Raw genomic sequence first — 20,822 nt, forward strand, 5'->3', positions numbered from 1 at the left:
CATATACCTGACCCTGAGCTTCCGGTCGCCTGTCATTTTAATTCTCCATCCCCTCCCACTCTGACGTCTCTGTCCTCGGCTTCTTATACTGTTCCAAAGAAGCACAACATAATCTCGAGGAACAGCACCTTATCTTTCGATTATTGACTTTATAGCCTCTACATGGATTTCAATAACTTCCGATCATAACCGCTGCTCCATTTTTTCGGTGCTGGAAATGCAAAAACAAAATACTGCAGATGCTGTAAATCTGAAATGAAAACAGAAAGTGCTGGAAATACTCAGCAGGTCAGACAGCATCTGTGGAGAGAGAAACAGAGTTAGAGTCTAAAGTCGAGATAGAATGGTTAACACTATTTCTCTCTCCTCAGATGCTGCCTGACCTGCTGTGTATTTACATCATTTCTGTTTTTATTTGAAGTGCAGGTGATGGTTCCACCTTTGCCATTTACACCTCCTCTACGTGTCTCTACTTGTTTCTTTACCTATCGCATTAACGCCCGCTTTCACCTTGTACCATCATCCCTTTTGTCATTTAATCATTCCTCCACCCTATCACAGACCTTTCCTCTCCTTCCCCTTTCCCTGCCTTTGTACTTGCTGAAAGACTGTTGAATCTCTAACTAATACCTATTGTGACGAAAGGTCATCGACCTGAAACTCTAACTCTGTTTCTCTCTCCACAGATGCTGCCTGACCCGCTGAGTGCTTCCAGCATTTTCTGTTTGTATTTCAGATTTATAGTATTTTGTTTTTGTACCTACAAAGTCGTGTCCTATAGTCATGTCTTAAGGTGAAATGGTGCTGAGGATGAACCTTTTCTCATCTACAAGGCGAGAGGAGGCAATAATTCAGGGCAGTACATGTCCCCTTTAAGATTCCGTGCTATTGTATTCAATAAGAGTGAGTAATTAATTTGCAACAGTCAGTGTTGCAAATTCAAAAAATATATATATATTAAATACCATGGAAGCAGCAAAGTACTATATGGCTTGCTATCTATCGCTGCTGAGATTTGGCTGGGAGCATTATATTCCCACTCAAAATGATTCGTTTATCAGAGTTTTTATTAAAATTATCTGTAATGAGTTAAAACGAGATCATTGCAAATGTTGAGAAAACCTGGAATAAAAATGTAAATTGCTCAGAATAGCCAGTAGGCCAACTTATTGATTATAAATAGGAAGGATAGGCCAATATTAAGTATAAACCTGTTTTCTGTGCTGCATATAAGAGCTTAAGAACATAAAAAATAGGAGCAGGAGTGGGCCAATTAGCCCCTCGAACCTGCTCCGCCACTCAGCAAGATCATGGCTGATCTTCTACCCAACTCCACCTTCCCAACCGATCCTCATATCCCTTAATGCCCTCAGTTCCCAAAAATTTATCAACCTCTGTCTTGAATGTACTCAACGACTGAGCATCCACAGCCCTCTGGGGTAGAGAATTCCAAAGATTCACCACCCTCTGAGTGAAGAAATTCCTCCTCATCTCAGTCCTAAATAGCCGACTCCTTTTATTCTGAGACTGTGACTTCTGGTTCTAGACTCCCCAGCCAGGGGAAACATCCTCCCTGAATCTACCCTGTCAAGCCCCTTAAGAATTTTATATGTTTCAATTAGATCACCTCTCATTCTTCTAAACTGTAGGGAATATAAACCTAGTCTACTCAATCTCACCTCATTGGGCAATCCTCTCATCCCATGAATCAGTCTAGTGAACCTTTGTTGCACTCCCTCTAAGGCAAGTATGTCTTTCCTTAGGTAAGGAGGCCAGACAGTACTTCAGGTGTGGCCTCATCAATGTCCTGTACAATTGTATGTATGTTTTTTTTTAAATGCACACACACACATATATATATATATATATATATATATAATATTTTGTCATATTGTCCCACAAACAAAAAAGATGGAGCATAATACACTACAAGGATGTTACTTAATTCTTAAAAAAAATGTAAGAGTAACGAAGACTGAAGCTCATAACAATGATAGCCATTTAAAGATCTGAATTTCTGTCTCCTAGTAAGGTCGCAGGTTCAGGGCTCGCTTACATTGAGTTAGTTGGAGCTGTATAATTGTCCTCAGCTCCCATAGATGGAAGAGGGATGGGGTGGGGGGGGTGGTGAGAAATTCAGTCATGTGCCCTGTTTTTGTTTATTATCCAGTGACCCCTGCTGGACAGTGTGGGTGTGTGCCTATCAGGTGAGAATGGGTTGGGCTGAAGGACTGGGGTGGGGGGCGGGGAGATATGTTGACTGTGATGCTCTCCACATTCGAATATCACACCTGAAAAAAGGCCATTTGGAGAGGGGTTAGGGAGTCATATATTCATACAACGATAAACCTGCAAGAGTCAATGCTTTAAGGAAAAGAGGAGGGAAAGATTGGAAACATTTGTTAACCAAAGGTATTAAGGAGTCTGGCCCAAAGGCGGGAATATGGAGTTAGATCACAGATCAGCCATGATCTCATTGAATGATGGAACAGACGCAAGGTGCTGAATGGCTTCCTATATTCCTAGGACGGAGATGGAGAATGATTAATCTGCTGATAGATTTAGATGAGGAGGCTGAAGTGAAGAATAAATGACGGAATGGACTGGTTGGGCCGAATGGCCTGTTTCTGTGCTGTATATCCTATGTAATCCTCTGTAATCATTAAGGATAGCAATGACTTAGAAATACAGATCGATTTTAAACGTATATAGACAATTAGCTCAACATTTAAAAAAATATATAAAAATGAATACGTGGGTACATGTTACAGATACTAAAAATGATACTTTATATATATATAGAACCATAGAAACTTATAGCACAGAAGGAGGCCATTCGGCCCATCATTTCAATGCGGCTCTTTGAAGGAGCAGCCGTGCTCCGTCCCACATCCCCACGTTTTGTCCGTAACTCTGTAAATTCCTCATCCTCAAGCACCTGTACAACTCCCTTTTAAGATTATTTATGGAATCGGCTTCCAACACCTTTTCAAACCCCGACAACTCTGAGTGAAAAAATGTCTCTTCATCTCCCCTCTAGACCTCTTTCCCAATGATTTTGAATCTGTTATAATATTATCATCATCATCGGCAGTCCCTCGAAATCGAGCAAGAAATTGCTTCCACTCTAAAAGTGGGTTCTCAGGTGACTGAACAGTCCAATATGGGAATTACACTCTCTGTCGCAGGTGGGACAGACAGTGGTTGAAGGAAAGGGTGGGTGGGGAGTCTGGTTTGTTGCATGCTCCTTCCGCTGCCTGCGCTATATTATATGCATAAAGAATGTCTGCTGTTTGCATTTTGGGTTATTCATTATATTTAGATTGCATTATTTACTGAATTAAATTTTGCATTTTATATTATATATATATATAACATTCTTTTTAATCTCCTTATTTGCAAATGAGTTTAAAAGTGGACGGTGCTGCCGCCTGGTATTCGAGGTGACTTCCGTTGACGCTCCGGATCCACATTCCAGGGAGAGTCCGTGACGGGTGTTGCGCCCGGCCCTGGGAGCCCTATATTAAGACTGGTCGAGGCAGCCGAGTGAACATCTTTTGTTGCTTAATCCTTGCGAGTTAGCGGGGCCTGAGCGCTTGAGCTCGGCTCAGCTAGAAGCCGGAATAGAGGGACAAGGAAGAGTGCGTTCGAGGATACTCTCTCTCTCTCTCTCTCCACTCACACACAAATACAGTGCAGTGAGTGAAGGTGCAACGAGAGAGGGCAACAGAATCATTCTTTAATATCTGCTGCTTAGTGCAAATCAGTGTTTTGAGAGCGACAGCAAAAAGAGGAGGAAAAAAAAGTATTTTTTTTGTTGGGTTTCTTTTGCAAAAAAAAAACAATCCACGGGTAAGTTACAAATGTATTTTTTTTAAATGCCCTGGGTAAAGTTGCAAATGCAGGAAATGTGGTTCTGGGTTGTATTTTGTGGGTTGTTCTTTTGTGCAGTTTGCTGAATTTTTCTGATGTTGCATTTTTATTTTTTCTGACTTTTCCCCCCTTGTTTTTAGTGCAGAGAAAGGAGGGCAGCGATGGCCGAGCGCATGATGATGAGCCACGGACGCTTCACCGAAGGGGGCAACGGGCTGCACGTCCGCCGGATGGGCATGAGCCCTTACCCCCAGCACCAGCACCCTTACAGCGGCCTGATGAGCGAGCACCCAGCCGCCAGCTCCTTGCTGCATTACCCGGGGTCCGCCAGCGTGAACTCGTCCAGCATGAGACATGCGATGGCCAGCAGGCAGCCCGCGGCTGCTCATCTGGGCAGCATGGCTCCCAACATCAGGTACACATCTGGGCAACAGCAGCAGCAGCAGCAACAACAGCATCCCCATCCCCAGCAGCAGCAACATCACTCTCATCCGCCCCATCCGCAGTACATGGGGCCAGCAGTCACCGGCAACAGCCCGGCTGCCCAGCTCGCAGCCAGCATGCACTTGCAAAAGCTGACCAACCAATATTACGGCCACCAGCAGCACTACAGCATGACCGAGCTGCACCCTGGCAGTGCATTGAGCCAGCAGCAGCAGCAGCAGCAGCAATACAGGGAAATAAAGCATCACAGCCCCTCCATGCCAGCCAGCCACCACATGTCTGCAGCAATACTGCCCCCCAACGTTATAGACACAGACTTCATCGACGAGGAGGTCTTGATGTCCTTGGTGATCGAGCTGGGCTTGGATCGGATCAAGGAACTCCCCGAACTGTGGCTGGGACAGAACGAGTTCGACTTTGTCACCGAGTTTGTTTGCAAACAGCAGCCGAGCCGAGTGAGCTGTTGAGACGACAAAAAAAAGACTTCCAGCTATTGAAGTGATCTGTGTTTAAAAAAAAAAATTATTCTTTGCATCAACGAGAGAGAGAGAAAAACATCCTTTGCTTTTTTAAAAAAAAAAGCCATTCATCAGCTGATTGTTGGTGGTGACTTTTTTCATTCAGTTTGATAACCCATTCACCACACCGTGTAACCGTTCTAAATGCAACTTGTGTTTTTTTTTAAATAGTCTGTTATCTATTTCTCTCCATTTTAAAGAAAACCAATCGTTTTAAAACACTGGTAGTCACCACTCCCTCCCTGCCCCCCCCTTTGAAAATGTGATCTCACCCCGCCCACAAAACAAGGTGGTTTTGTGAAGCAAAGTCTGTCGTTTTTCAACAAAAAGCGTGGATTTTAGTTTTTTTTTTGTTATTTCTGGATACAAAGTAGGCTGATTTGGGAATGAGGGAGGTTGTAAGGGGAGAGGGAGGGAGGGAGGGAGGAAACAAAGTGGTTTTGACTAGAAAGCTTCGTGAGGACAGTTAAGTGTGTTCAACAATTTTTGTATTGTTCAAGACTCCCAACACACATGTCCAGAAACAACATTGATTGGCCTATCTTTTTAAAAGAAGACAAATGAGTGATGTGCGGTATGGCAGCGTATGAATCATTTTGTTAAAACTTGCAGTTAAGGAGCCTGTTTTTTTTTAAAGTACTGTAATTTAAAACCAATGACAATAGTCTTTCACACAAAAGACTTAACATTCCTCTTGGCCTGACTAGATTTCCATCACTTCCTCCCCTCCTCCTCCTGTTACACGAATGTTTGGGCAGTGCAGGCTGGAATGCGTACACGTGTGTTTGTATGTATGGCGTGTGTGTATGTATGTGCGACAAAAACATTTCTCAAAAGATGATTGGATTTTATTTTAAAATGTTGTTTTTGTCACTACAATGCTGATTTATAGTTTACATGATATTCTGTATTGAAGCCATTTAGGGGGTGGGAGGGTGGGGGCGGGAGAAAAACATGGACAGTATTTTTTTACGAACTTAAATATTGCTGCGGAATTTGTGTTGTGTTTTGTTAATTTATTATTCTACGCTTCGTTTATTTTGAGAAGGTTATAAATAAAGACCCCCCCCCCCCCCCCCCGGAGATTGCAGTAACTCAATGGTCCAGTCCTTTTGTCACAATTCCTGTTTTAACGCTGGTTGACAACATAGCCTGAAGTAGACGGGTTCCTGCACCGAATTATTGAGCAACTTTTCTTGTAGTCGAGGAGGTGGGGGAGGGGAGTTGTGGCTCTGGGAGGGAGGGACACTATATATAAAAGAGAATTGCATCGGACATGTACAACAGAATCCAGATTATAAACCAGGCGTTTCGACTGAACCATTTTCTAGGTGTGTGTTTTTTTTTGTTGAAAGTTTATTTTTTTGGTAACTTTTAACAATTGGGAGGTGACGAGCACATGGCGATAAATTGAATGTCCAGCTTCAGTTCTCCCAGCGAGCGAGCGGCTGTTGGAGAAAGGACACTCTTGTGCTGCACAGGCACCGTTCACTGCCACCTCTTCATCTTGAGATGCCATTCTTCCTTTGAATGGCTTTAGGGTTAAAGCTCTCCACGTGGCCTTATTAACATGCTCGGGGGTGGGGGAGAGCTCGAACTGGTAACAGAACAATCTGAGAAACAGGAAGACTTGCTGTAATCCTTGCCTCTGTGTGTGGCTGTTTCTGTCTGTTTTGTGTTTGTGCATGTCTCTGTCTCTACCTATCTGTATTGGTGTCTTTTGATTCTGGCTGTGTCTCCGTGTGTGTGTGTGTGCACTGTTTATCTCCATGTGTAGCTCTCCAAAAGTCTGCCTTTGTGTGTTCTCGGTGTCCGTGTCTCTGTCTTTGTATGTTCTGTTTTTTTTGTACATTTCTGTCTCTCCATCTGTGTGTCTCTTTTAGAGGTATGTGTGCTTTTGTCACTATCTTCAGTACTGCCTGTGTGTGTGTGTTGCTTTCTCCTGTCTGTGTGTGTCTCGTTCTCTGTGCGTCTCCTTGTCTCTCTCGCTCTCTGTGCATGTCTCTCTCGCTCTGTGTCTCTCTCTCGCTCTGTGTGTCTGTCTGTGTGTCTCTCTCGCTCTGTGTGTATCCATCTTGCTCACTGAAATGAGTTTGAATGTCGAGCAGTTCTGTGTGTGCATGGGTAGTTTTAAAAGTTGTCTGGGCAGAACACGGAGTCGCTGTTCAGATTGCGCTGTTTGGAGCGAGGGTTTGTGGATTTAATGTCTCCGTGCAACTTCTCTCGCTACCTTGTGACTTCTGAAGTGTGGAGATGCTTTATGTAGGTGGGGTTAGGACTGTTGACGTAGCCTGGGGAAAGCAGATGCACCCGCTCTACCGTATAAAGGGGAAGTTCGGGATACTAATTAGAAGAGTTTTTTTGTTTAAATGGAAAGTATTCATTGCCGAATTTTGTATTCTTTTCAAATTCTGGTATGTGAACCAAGCCTGCCTGGATTCTTCCTTGTACTCTCGCTGGGTGAAAGGAATATTCATCCCAGAAATGTGGGGGTATCCCCCCTCCCGTGCATGTGTGATGTTGAAAGACCTGTCGAAGGGTTTTCAGTGCAGAGCTGACCTGATGAGGCACTGTGGTAGGTGCCTTCAGCGTCTTCCTTCAGTTGTTGGGGCCAGTTCATTAGATATATTCAGAAGGGAGTTAGATGTGGCCCTCACGGCTAAAGGGATCAAGGGGTATGGAGAGAAAGCAAGAGTGGGGTACTGAAGTTGCATGATCATCCATGATCATATTGAATGGTGGTGCAGGCTCAAAGAGCCGAATGGCCTACTCCTGCACCTATTTTCTATGTTTCAGACTTGCCCAGGGCTGCTGCATTAGATCCAGTGACTGTCTCAAGCAGTTAACGGGGAATGGCATGTCGGGCTGTGTGAGCTGAACGATGCTCAAATAGGTTATCAATACCATCCAATCCCTGGGACCATGTTGCTGCCTTTCTATCTTCCCTGTCTCCCTATGGAGCAGTGTGTGGATTTGCAGTCTGCGGCGGTAACACGACTTCCCAGCCGTAACCATCTTCAGACCCGTCGACAGGGTGGTAATGGTATAAATTTACAGCACGGCAGGAGGCCATTCGACCCATCATGCCTGCGCCAGCTGACCAAGAGCTATCCAATCTAATCCCACTTTCCAGCTCTAGGTCCGTAGACCTGTAGGTTACGACACTTAAAATGCACATCCAAGTACGTTTTAAATATGAGGGATTCTGCCACATAAGACCATAAGAACATAAGAATTAGGAACAGGAGTAGGCCATCTAGCCCCTCGAGCCTGCTCCGCCATTCAACAAGATCATGGCTGATCTGGCCGTGGACTCAGCTCCACTTACCCGCCCGCTCCCCATAACCCTTAATTCCCTTATTGGTTAAAAATCTATCTATCTGTGACTTGAATACATTCAATGAGCTAGCCTCAACTGCTTTCTTGGGTAGAGAATTCCACAGATTCACAACCCTCTGGGAGAAGAAATTCCTTCTCAACTCGGTTTTAAATTGGCTCCCCTGTATTTTGAGGCTGTGCCCCCTAGTTCTAGTATCCCCGACCAGTGGAAACAACCTCTCTGCCTCTATCTTGTCTATCCCTTTGATTATTTTAAATGTTTCTATAAGATCACCCCTCATCCTTCTGAACTCCCTTTCAGGCAGTGTGTTCCAGACCCCCACAACCCGCTGGCGCAAAAAAAATTCCCCTGTAAACCTTCTACCAACTGCTTAAAATCTATGCCCCCAAGTTGATGACCCCTCTGCTCAGGCCAGCATTGAAGCACTGACCACACTTGATCAGCTCCGCTGGGCAGGCCACATTGTCTGCATGCCAGACACGCGACTCCCAAAACAAGCGCACTACTCTGAACTCTTTCATGGCAAACGAGCCAAGGCGAAACGTTACAAGGACACCCTCGAAGCCTCCCTGATAAATTGCGGCATCCCCACCGACATCTGGGAGTCCCTGGCTAAAGACTGCCCTGAGTGGAGGAAGAGCATCCGGGAGGGCGCTGAGCACCTCGAGTCTCATCGCCGAGAGCATGCAGAAATCAAGCGCAGGCAGCGGAAGGAACACGCGGCAAACCTGTCCCACCCTCAATGACAGTCCCACCTGTGGCTCTCGTTTTGGACTGTTCAGCCACCTAAGGACTCATTCTAAGAGTGGAAGCAAGTCTTCATCGATTCCGAGGGACTGCCTATGATGATGCTAAGGGAAACGGGTCCTTTCTATCCACTCTATCCAGGCCCCTCATCATTTTATACACCCCCAATAAGGTCTCTCCTCAGCCTCCTCTGTTCCAAAGAAAACAACCCCAGCCTATCCAATCTTTCCTCATAGCTAAAATTCTCCAATCCAGGCAACGTCCTCGTAAATCTCCTCTGTAACCCCTCGAGTGCAATCACATCCTTCCTGTAATGTGGTGACCAGAACTGCACGCAGTACTCCCATCTGTGGCCTAACCAGTGTTTTATAGAATTCAAGCATAAATCCCCTGCTCTTGTATTCTATGCCTCGGCTAATAATGGCAAGCATTCCTGGCGGGACGGGGTGGGGGGGATGCGGTGTTATGGGCAAAGTTGCCTCTACGCATATACAGCTGGGTGCGTAAAATTAAAGGGGCCACGCGTTAAATGAAACTGCGTCGCGCGCAACAAAGTGCAGCTTCCAGGAAAGCATTGGTTCTGGGCCGCCACAACCCACCTGATGGGGGGGTGGGGAGGGACGACTGCCCATGCCTGCCAGGCTCGAGTATCCTGCTGGATGTCAGCCCAGACTTCAGCGCCAGAGCTCCACTTGACGGAGCTGTCGGGAGTGGGCTTGGAAAACTGCATCTTCTGACCTGGGAGGTGGGAGTGCCCCCTTTCTGGCTCAGCAGGTGGGAATGCTAACCATTAAGCCAAAGGCAAACTCCTGTCCTCAAATGTTCCAGCCTCGCTAAGTGTGCGCAAGCAGAGATCCACGGGAATGCTTTTTATCCTATTTTTGGCGAACTTTTACTGCATTTTTCCTCTGCCCCTCTCCCCTTTCCCCCCCCCCCCCCCCCCCCCCGGTGTACCGATAGCACATAGTGAACTCAGATTCTATTGTGCCATCTGGTTTGAGCTACAGTGGAAATAAATCCTGATACTGCTGCAGGTTACAGCCCCCACCCTGTGTATGTTGTGGGGGTGGGGGAAGAGAGAGAGAGAGAGAGAGAGAGAGAGATGGTTGGTTAATGTGTGTGTGTGTGTTGCTAGGCTGTAATCAGAACTGGCCCAGTTGACGGCTGCATGGCTAGAGTCTTGGAGCCACTTGAACCCTGAGCAAGTGTTGTAGCCTGATCCTGGCCAGCTTTATATACAGCTGCTAGAATTCAACCCTGTTTACTGACACAGTGGTAACGAGCAGGCCATTAATAGGCCGTGAATGGGTGATGTGGAATTCCATTAATGTTAAACCAAGAGTTCAATCCATCAGCATGCAAAAACAGACCCCTCGGGGGGGTAATTTGGATTTCAATGAAGATGAAAAGCGGGAGAGATGCATAACGGGATGCTGATCTAATATTGCCTGTTTTACACTTAACAGCCAAAGTAAAAATCACCCCCCCACCCCACCTCATTGTCCTTTGATCTATTTTACCAATTGTTGGACGGGTGGGGGCAGGGGGGTTTGAATCCTGACTAGGTTCTCTTGGCCCTTCAACAACAAAACTTGGGATTTATATAGCACCTTTAACGTAGTAAAAACATCCCCAAGGCGTTTCACAGGAGCACAGGGCGGGGAAGTGGAGCTGAGTCCATGATCAGATCGGCCACGATCGGATTAAATGGTGGAGCAGGCTCGCGTGGCCGTATGGCCTGCTCCTGCTCCTATTTTTTTTTTTGTGTTCTTATTAAATCAGACACAATTCAACACCGAGCCACGTAAGGAGATATTAGGACAGGTGAACAAAAGCTTGGTCAAAGAGGTAGGTTTTAAGGGTGGGGGGGAGAGAGGCGGAGAGGTTTGGTTAGGGAGGGAATTCCAGAGCTTGGTGGAACGATGGAAATCGAGGATGCGCAAGAGGCCAGAATTGGAGGAGGTTACCGAGATCTCGGGCGGGTTGTAAGGCTGGAGGCGGTTACAGAGCTAGGGAGGGATGGAGGCACCTGAGGCGAACACACCTGAGGCGAACACAATGAGAGCCACGTCACATGATGCACGGAGACGGCGGGAGGTAGCGTTGGCCTCATTTGTGCCTCCAGCCAACTCTTAAGGACGATTTGTGTTGGGGATGGGTGGGGCTCCATACACAGTCATACCCTAATATTTCTCCGTGTTATTCCAGGGCTCTGATCATGGTTTTTAGGATCCTGTAACCAGGAGTCGTGGATCGGGTCTGCCTCAGTCTTGTGGCTGTGTCGATTGGGTGAAAGGTACTGTGAGAGAAGCATTTCTTGTTGGGGTCAATGTTCACAGGGACCATCTCCCCCCAGAGACCCTGCAGTCAGGCTCTAGCAATTGCCTCCTTTTTTTTGGGGGGGGGGGAAAATCAGATCTTACTCTGATTGTTAACGTTGGAGGATTTTTTTTTTTTTTTGTTGACTATGCAGATCTGATAAACCAAATTTCACAAATACGTTCACTGCCAAGTTGAAGTTGCCGTCTTGACTTGGCAGTCTTCTTTGTGTTAAAAGTATACACGCATAATGACTTGTTCTCCCCTCTTGTACGCATAACATAATGTCCTGGGTGGACATTACTGGAGCAGGTCACTGACAATGGAGACTTGGCCAAGTGTCTGATCTTAAACTGGCAAGCCTGACTCTCTGATCAAATCTTACTGCACTGTCTGTTCTATAAACCAAGCCTTATTGTTTATTAAAACAAAAAAAAATCCCTCCCAATTTCTTCCTCATCTGAGAACGTTGCATCGAGCTGGGCTATGAAGAGATTCTGTGGTGATGTAACTAAACTTTTGAAGGTTGTGCGGTAAATACCAAGTAATTCCATGTCTTGTGTAAGGCCCGTGATCGGGGATCCCAGCACTGCCGGCACTATACAAGGGCACCTTTTTTGGATCAACTGACCTCTCCTCGGGGTATAGACTGCCACCTAGAGTGAATGCTGACTGCTGAAGCATTCAAGAGAAAAAGCTGAGGAGATTCAGGACCTGATGTAGAGTAAAGGGACCAGCTCATTCATCCAGCTACAAAGGAAAGGACATTGAATGTATGGCTCAGCCACAGGCCATTCATCATCATAGGCAGTCCCTCGAAATCGAGGAAGACTTGCTTCCACTCTAAAAGTGAGTTCTTGGGTGACTGAACAGTCCAATATGGGAATTACAGTCTCTGTCACAGGTGGGACAGACAGTCGAAGGAAAGGGAGGGTGGGACTGGTTTGCCGCACGCTCCTTCCGCTGCCTGCGCTTGTTTTCTGCATGCTCTCGGCGACGAGACTTGAGGTGCTCAGCGCCCTCCTGGATGCTCTTCCTCCACTTAGGGCGGTCTTTGGCCAGGGATGTTGCACTTTATCAAGGAGGCTTTGAGGGTGTCCTTGAAGCATTTCCTCTACCCACCTGGGGCTCGCTTGCCATGTAGAAGTTCTGAGTAAAGTGCTTGCTTCGGGAGTCTTGTGTCATGCATCCGTACAATGTGGCCCCCCAATGTGGAGCTGGTCGAGTGTGGACAGTGCTATTGGGTTTCTTAGTGACTATCTTATATTGATGGCCCCTATCTAACCCCTTCATAATTTCTACAGAAAAGGGCCCCAGCATGTTCAGTCTTCCCTGATAGTTGTGACCTCTCAATTCTGGTATCATCCTTGTAAATATTTATTACACTTTCTCCAGTGCTGAGATCATTTTTCATATATCCCTCCAAAAAGCATGCTGATTGTTTCCACCTTGAATTCTTGTTACTTTGCCTGGTGTAGAATTGCCCACACAGATTTCTGTTCCAACAACTCTTTGGGGTTATTTACAGCCAAAGTGAATTTCTTTTGCATTGAGACTGTATTCTGAGTTTGGAGGGCACAGTTACCTCAACTCTTAACTCAGAAATAATGCTCTCACCTTTCAAGAAAGAAAGACTTGAATTTATATAGTGCCTTTCATGACCTCAAGACATCCCAAAGCACTTTACAGCCATTTTTGTACTTTTGACATGTAGTCACTGTTGTAATGTAGGAAATGCGGCTGACAATTTGCGCACAGCAAGCTTCCACAAACAGCAATGCGATAACAGTAACATATAATCTGTGATTGGGGGCTAAAAATTGGCCAGGACACCGGGGATAACTCCCCTGCTCTTCTTCGAAATAGTGCCATGGGATCTTTTATGTTCACCTGAGAGAGCAGACGGGACCTCTGTTTAATGTCTCATCCGAAAGACGGCACCTCCAACAGTGCAGCGCTCCCTCAGTGCCCAAAGACTCTGACTTAGGCCGGAGTACGGTTACCTAGGTAACGGTGGCCCTCTGTCACCCCAACCAAATGGTCATTGATCATGCAGTGAATGTCTTGACAGAACTGTGGAGGGATATCGTAGCTTCAAATGCTGTACTCGAGTGGCATCCACACTCATACTCTCGCTCTCACCCTCTCTCATCCACTTACCGGAAGAGGTTACCAAGTAGTTAACTGAAACAGTAACCAATGTTGCCTTTTTTCCCTACCCTAACCCTCCCCCTCGTGCCCCCCCCCCCCCATCACCCTTCCCTCACCCGTGCCATGAGCTCTGTTTTAATGCCCCCACCCCCACCCCCCGCAGTTGTGCTTGAGATCCGACAGTTCAGCGCGGACTTGGAACCTTCCCCGGTCTGCACCGGTCAGACCCCCGCTGAGAAAACAAACACAACACCAGCCGCGATTGAACCTACCCATCTGCACCGATGGAAAAGCCTGATTTATGGGGATTAGAAACAGAACAAAGGAATGCCGGGAGGAAAACCCGGTGCTTCACCCACCCACCTCCTCAAAGGCGAGTGTGTTATTTCCGCATTCAGGAGCAATGTTCCGGCTAAGCCGCAGGGGTCACCTGCATGGCCCTGTGCGGGACGCTCACCGGCCTTTCCGTCGTGGATCCCACCCACGCGCAGAGGTGTGGGTGGGACACGCGTTGGGGGAGGCCAGCCCCACTGGAGGCAGTGCAGCTTAGTGTTGGAATAACTGCGCCACCCCCCCCCCCACCCCCCCTCCCAAACAAAACACCCTCTCTCAGCTCACCGCTTCTCTACAGAGAAGAGCTCCAGCTTGTTCAGTCTTACCTGATGGTCTCAGTTCTGGTATCATAAGCACACAAGAAATAGGAGCAGGAGTAGGCCATACGGCCCCTCGAGCCTGCTCTGCCATTTAATCCGATCATGGACTCGGCTCCACTTCCCCGCCCACTCCCCATAACCCTTTATTACCTTTTTTAAAATATTTTTTTGCACTTCCGCCAGTGCTTCTATAACATTTTAAATATATCCCTCCAAAAGTGGGTACGGTACCATAGTGGTTATGTCACTGGGCTCGTAATCCAGGGGCCTGGACTAATGACCCGTGAGACATGAGTTTGAATCCCATCACGGCAGCTGGGGAATTTAAATTCAGTTAATTCAAAAAATCTGGAATCAAAATCCAGTGTCCGTAATGGTGACCATGAAACTATTGAATTGTTGTAAAAACCCATCTGGTCCACCAATGTCCTTTGGGGAAGGAAGCCTGCCGTCCTTACCCGGTTTGGTCTATATGTGACTCCTGACCCATTGACTCTTAGCTGCCCTCTGAAGCGGCAGCTCACCACCTCCTCCAGGGCCGTTGGGGATGGGCAATAAATGCCGGCCTTGCTAGCGACGCTCACATCCCATGGCACTATTTCAGAGAAGAGCAGGGGAGTTATCCTCAGTTTCCTGGCCAATATTTAGCCCCCAATCAACTCCACTCAAACAGGTTATCTGTTATCATTATCACATTTCTGTTTGTGGGAGCTTGCCGTGTGCAATTTGGCTGCCGCGTTTATTTTTGAAAAGGGCTCAGACCCATTGACTGATGCCACCTTGAATTGCAGTTACTTTGCCTGGTTTACAATTGCCGAATTCTGACGAAGGGTCAGCGACCTGAAACGTTAACTCTCTTTCTCTCGCCACAGATACTGCCTCACCTGCTGAGTGTTTCCAGCCTTTTCTGTTTTTATTTTAGAATTGTCCTTCCAGATTTCTGAGCGAACGACTCGTGGGTAGTTTAGGACTGTGACACGGCAGTGGCAGATGGTTCTGAAGCCTATGTATGGGTGTGTCTTTTGAGACTGGGAGGGAGGGTGAGATTGAAATCAATGGAACAGAGACTGTGTGGGGGACGGGGGGTTTATAGCGGGTGGTCTATCTACCACCCGTTTAGCAACCCCCCCTCCCCGCCTCCACCCAGCAGAGTTGAATTTTACCCCAGTGTGTTTACAAGGTCGGAGGAGTTGATGTCACGAGCCACGACAATAAAGCTGGAGCAGTTTATCAGCCTGCCTCAACAGTGCAATGATAGAGCTCTGAATCGCACCTAGTCACCACGTACAATGAGCCTTTGGTTTCAGTAACATGCAGCAGCAGAGTCGATCAGTAACTGCGGGGACAGCAGACTCCCATGACTGTCCTGTGACTCACAGCATAGTGCTGTGAGCTTTTCATTCACTGAGTGCTGCGATGTATACTATAGATATGGCAGAGTTACAATATTACTGCACTGTACAATGCTGGGGTGAGGGACGGTGTTGGATTGAAAGAAAGACTTGAATTTTATATAGCACTTTTCATGACCTCAAAACATCCCAAAGCAGTTTGCAGCCAATGAAGTACGTTTGGAGTATAGTCACTGTTGTAATGTGGGATATGTGGCAGCTGATTTGTGCACAGCAAGCTCTCACAAACAGCAATGTGATAATGACCAGATCATCTGTTTTTTGTTATGTTGATTTGAGGGATAAATATTGGCCAGGACACTGGGGATAATTTCCCAGCTTTTTTTCCAAATAGTGCTGTGGGATCTTTTACATCCATCTCATTCGAAAGACGGCACCTCCGACAGTGCAGCACTCCCTCAGCACTGTACTGGTTTCAGCCTAGGTTTTGTGCTGAAGTCTCTGTAATAGGACTTGAACCCACAACCTTCTGACTCACAGCGAGAGAGCTACCCACTGAGCCAAGGATGGCACCATTACAGGTGGGATAGATCTTCCTGTTGATGTCTACATGAGAGAGCAATGGTTTGATTGCATCTGAATGGACTGTATTGGCCAAAAGAACTCCAATTTCTGTTTACCCATCACCCCTGTGCTCGCTGACCTACATTGGCTTCTGGTTAAGCAATGACTCAATTTCAAAATTCTCATCCTTGCTTTCAAATCCCTCCATGGCCTCGCCCCTCCATATCTCTGTAATCTCCTTCAGCCTCACAACCATTCCCGAGATGCCTGCGCTCCTCTAATTCTGCCCTCTTGAACATCCCGGATTATAATTGCTCAACCATTGGTGGCCGTGCCTTCTGTTGGCAAGGCCCCAAGCTCTGAAATTCCCTGCCTAAACCCCTCTGCCTCTCTTTCCTCCTTCAAGATGCTCCTTAAAACCTACCTCTTTGACCATGCTTTTGGTCACCTGCGCAAATTTCTACTTGTGTGGCTCGGCGTCAAATATTTTAACTCATAACACTCCTGTGAAGCACCTTGGGACGTTTCACTACGTTAAAGGTGCTATATAAATACAAGTTGTTGTTGTCAAAGGAAGGTGACACTGACAAGAATTTGTTTGCTAAACCTTTTCCCCCCCCCCCCCCCCCCTTTCCCGTGGCATTGAGCAATAACTAAACCGTCACAAAACTCTGGAGAAAATCTAATGAAGGGTTTGAGCTAGTTTTATATATAGAATGGGTAAATGGTCTGTGGTGTTGCTCCTGGGTGGCGTGTGGTCCATGGTCTGTGCAACGCCTCTGTGGAAATCCAGTTCGTTGTCGCAGTGTGCAAATTCCTCGGGTCAATTAGAGGTCACTAAACCCTGTGGAAATTTCAGGCTCCAGGACATTTTTCTTAAGATTTTTCTGCATCTACAGCAAAGTGTGACACCTAGAGTATAATAACCATGCTCCATGCAATATCTATCGACATAGAGATAGATAACTAGACAGATAGAGTGCCTGGGAGAAATTACAGGCAAAATTTAAATATAGCGCTTTTCAGGATGGATGTCCCAAGATGCTTCACAGCGACCACGTTATTTTTGTTGTTTTGTCGGCAAACAGCAGCCAAATTGAGCAGAGTCAGGTGGCACAAACACGGAGTGATCTGTTTCTGGTGCTAGCGGTTCAGGGATGAATGTTGGCCAAGACATTGTGAGCATTCCCATCTCCTCTTTGAAAATGCACCATGGAATCTTTCAAGTCCACCTGAACAGGCCAATGGGGCCTCAGCTTAATTTCTCACCTGCAAAAGGACATAGACAGGCTAAGTGAGTGGGCAAAAATTTGGCAGATGGAGTATAATGTTGGAAAGTGTGAGGTCATGCACTTTGGCAGAAAAAAAAAATCAAAGAGCAAGTTATTATTTAAATGGAGAAAGATTGCAAAGTGCTGCAGTACAGCGGGACCTGGGGGTGCTTGTGCATGAAACACAAAAGGTTAGTATGCAGGTACAACAAGTGATCAGGAAGGCCAATGGTATCTTGGCCTTTATTGCAAAGGGGATGGAGTATAAAAGCAGGGAAGTCTTACTACTTCAGGATATTGGTGAGGCCACACCTGGAATGCTGCGTACAGTTTTGGTTTCCATATTTATGAAAGGATATACTTGCTTTGGAGGCAGTTCAGAGAAGGTTCACAAGGTTGATTCCGGAAATGAGGGGGTTGAGTAGGTTGGGCCTCTACTCATTGGAATTCAGAAGAATGAGGGGTGATCTTATCGAAACGTGTAAGATTATGAGGGGGCTTGACAAGGTGGATGCAGAGAGGATGTTTCCACTGATAGGGGAGACTAGAAATAGAGGGCATAATCTTAGAATAAGGGGCCGCCCATTTAAAACTGAAATGAGGAGAAATTTCTTCTGAGAGCTGTGGAAGCTGAGACATTGAATAAATTTAAGACAGAAATAGACAGTTTCTTAAACGATAAGGGGTTATGGGGAGTGGGAGTGGGCGGGGAAGTGGAGCTGAATCCATGATCAGATCAGCCATGATCTTACTGAATGGTAGAACAGGCTCGAGGGGTCATATGGCCTACTCCTGCTCCTATTTCTTATGTTCCTATGTTTTTATTTAAATTAAGGTTGTGGCAAATCTGGTTGGAGGCATTCCTGTAGGTCCCCTGCAGTCAGAATCAGGGGAAGTCGTAACGGGGAACAAAGAAATGGCAGACCAATTGAACAAGTACTTTGGTTCAGTAGTCACTAAGGAAGACACAAACAACCTTCCGGATATAAAAGGGGTCAGGAGGAGGAACTGAGGGAAATCTTTATTAGTCAGGAAATTGTGTTGGGGAAATTGATGGGATTGAAGGCCGATAAATCCCCAGGGCCTGATGGACTGCATCCCAGAGTACTTAAGGAGGTGGCCTTGGAAATAGCGGATGCGTTGACAGTCATTTTCCAACATTCCATTGACTCTGGATCAGTTCCTATCGAGTGGAGGGTAGCCAATGTAACCCCACTTTTTTTTTCAAAAAAGAGGGAGAGAGAAAACAGGGAATTATAGACCGGTCAGCCTGACCTCAGTAGTGGGTAAAGTGATGGAATCAATTATTAAGGATGTCATAGCGGCGCATTTGGAAAATGGTGACATGATGGGTCCAAGTCAGCATGGATTTGTGAAGAGGAAATCATGTTTGACAAATCTTCTGGAATTTTTTGAGGATGTTTCCAGTAAAGTGGACAAAGGAGAACCAGTTGATGTGGTATATTTGGACTTTCAGAAGGCTTTCGACAAGGTCCCACACGAGATTAATGTGCAAAGTTAAAGCACATGGGATTGGGGGTAGTGTGTTGACGTGGATTGAGAACTGGTTGTCAGACAGGAAGCAAAGAGTAGGAGTAAATGGGTACTTTTCAGAATGGCAGGCAGTGACTAGTGGGGTACTGCAAGGTTCTGTGCTGGGGCCCCAGCTGTTTACATTGTACATTAATGATTTAGACGAGGGGATTAAATGTAGTATCTCCAAATTTGGGGATGACACTAAGTTGGGTGGCAGTGTGAACTGCGAGGAGGATGCTATGAGGCTGCAGAGTGACTTGGATAGGTTAGGTGAGTGGGCAAATGCATGGCAGATGAAATATAATGTGGATAAATGTGAGGTTATCCACTTTGGTGGTAAAAACAGAGAGACAGACTATTATCTGAATGGTGACAGATTAGGAAAAGGGAAGGTGTAACAAGACCTGGGTGTCATGGTACATCAGTCATTGAAGGTTGGCATGCAGGTACAGCAGGCGGTTAAGAAAGCAAATGGCATGTTGGCCTGCATAGCGAGGGGATTTGAGTACAGGGGCAGGGAGGTGTTGCTACAGTTGTACAGGGCCTTGGTGAGGCCACACCTGGAGTATTGTGTACAATTTTGGTCTCCTAACTTGAGGAAGGACATTCTTATTCACCAGACTGATTCCCGGGATGGTGGGACTGACCTATCAAAGACTGGATCAACTGGGCTTGTATTCACTGGAGTTCAGAAGAATGAGAGGGGACCTCATAGAAACGTTTAAAATTCTGACGGGTTGAGACAGGTTAGATGCAGGAAGAATGTTCCCAATGTTGGGAAAGTCCAGAACCAGGGGTCACAGTCTAAGGATAAGGGGTAAGCCATTTAGGACCGAGATGAGGAGAGACTTCTTCACCCAGAGAGTGGTGAACCTGTGAAATTCTCTGCCACAGAAAGTTGTTGAGACCAATTTACTAAATATATTCAAAAGGGAGTTAGATGAAGTCCTTACTACTAGGGGCATCAAGGGGTATGGCGAGAAAGCAGGAAGGGGGTACTGAAGTTTCATGTCCAGCCATGAACTCATTGAATGGCGGTGCAGGCTAGAAGGGCTGAATGGCCTACTCCTGCACCTATTTTCTATGTTTCTATGTTTCTATGTTTGATCATGTGATGATCTGAACATATGACATCCAATCACGACACCTGAAAATGTTTTGGTGCTGGTCTTACAAATGTTTTGGTGTTGTTGAGAATCTTTCCTCGTGGATCCACACTGGCAGCTGTTGCGCTAGAAATTCCAAGAACCAGATGCCACCTGTGAGCCGGGGACCAAGGGTGGGGGGACCGAGGGAGGGGGAATTGAGGGGGGAGGGGGGCCGAGGGTGGGGGAGGACAGAGGGTGGGGAACCAAGGGAGGGGGGATTGAGGGGGGCCGAGGGTGGGGAACCAAGGGAGGGGGACCAAGCAAGGGGGAACCGAGGGAAGGGGGACTGGGACCGAGGGAGGGGAATCAAGGAAGGGGGGACTGGGACGGAGGGGGGACTGGGACCGAGGGAGGGGGACCAAGGGAGGGGAGACAGAGAGGGGAGCTGAGGGCGGGGGGGCCAAATGCAGGAAAGTGATTCGCGGGGGGATTCCAGAGGTGGATGGAACATTGAGTCCACCAGTAACTAATAGCAACTCTCTGATAGGCAATGGCCAGATTTCCCTCACTCTGTTTTTATTTATTTCGCTTGATTTGCTGCCATTTGTATTTCCAGTCTCTGACATTAGGGATCAGTCTCCTGGCTGGTTCCTGGTCTTGGGACATTTCCCGCGTATTTGGGTGACCAGCTTTGAATGCTGTATTCACGGTGTGGGCTGGTCAGGATATTATTTATTACAGCTTCCGTCTTCTAGCCACAGAGTCGGGCTCCTCTGATTTGGTTATATAGTTCAACATCGTATTGGACTCTTCATAGATTTAAAAAAAAATATATAAGGTTTTTCACCTAATTACATGGAATGATTACTAGCAAGGTGAAGCCAAAGAGTGAGGTCGAGAGAAAGAAATCTAGGGGTAGATTTTTAGTTTAACACCCAGGCATAATGGGTCGGCCATCAGCTAAAG

The 20,822-nt window shown here is 46.6% G+C and overlaps 1 protein-coding gene across 1 annotated transcript in view; it reads left to right on the forward strand.

Moving 5' to 3' along the window:
* The first annotated feature begins 3,561 nt into the window (after positions 1–3,561).
* Positions 3,562–20,822, forward strand: part of cited2 (Cbp/p300-interacting transactivator, with Glu/Asp-rich carboxy-terminal domain, 2) — a 47,965-nt gene continuing 30,704 nt past the window's right edge. The window contains exons 1-3 of the mRNA XM_070889094.1: positions 3,562–3,852; positions 4,014–6,166; positions 11,131–11,218. Of these exons, the coding sequence (XP_070745195.1) occupies positions 4,035–4,784 (750 nt within the window). The 5' untranslated portion in view covers positions 3,562–3,852; positions 4,014–4,034 and the 3' untranslated portion in view covers positions 4,785–6,166; positions 11,131–11,218. The remainder of the gene's footprint in view (positions 3,853–4,013; positions 6,167–11,130; positions 11,219–20,822) is intronic.

Source organism: Pristiophorus japonicus, chromosome 9, assembly GCF_044704955.1.
Source record: "Pristiophorus japonicus isolate sPriJap1 chromosome 9, sPriJap1.hap1, whole genome shotgun sequence".
Lineage (NCBI taxonomy): Eukaryota > Metazoa > Chordata > Chondrichthyes > Pristiophoridae > Pristiophorus > Pristiophorus japonicus.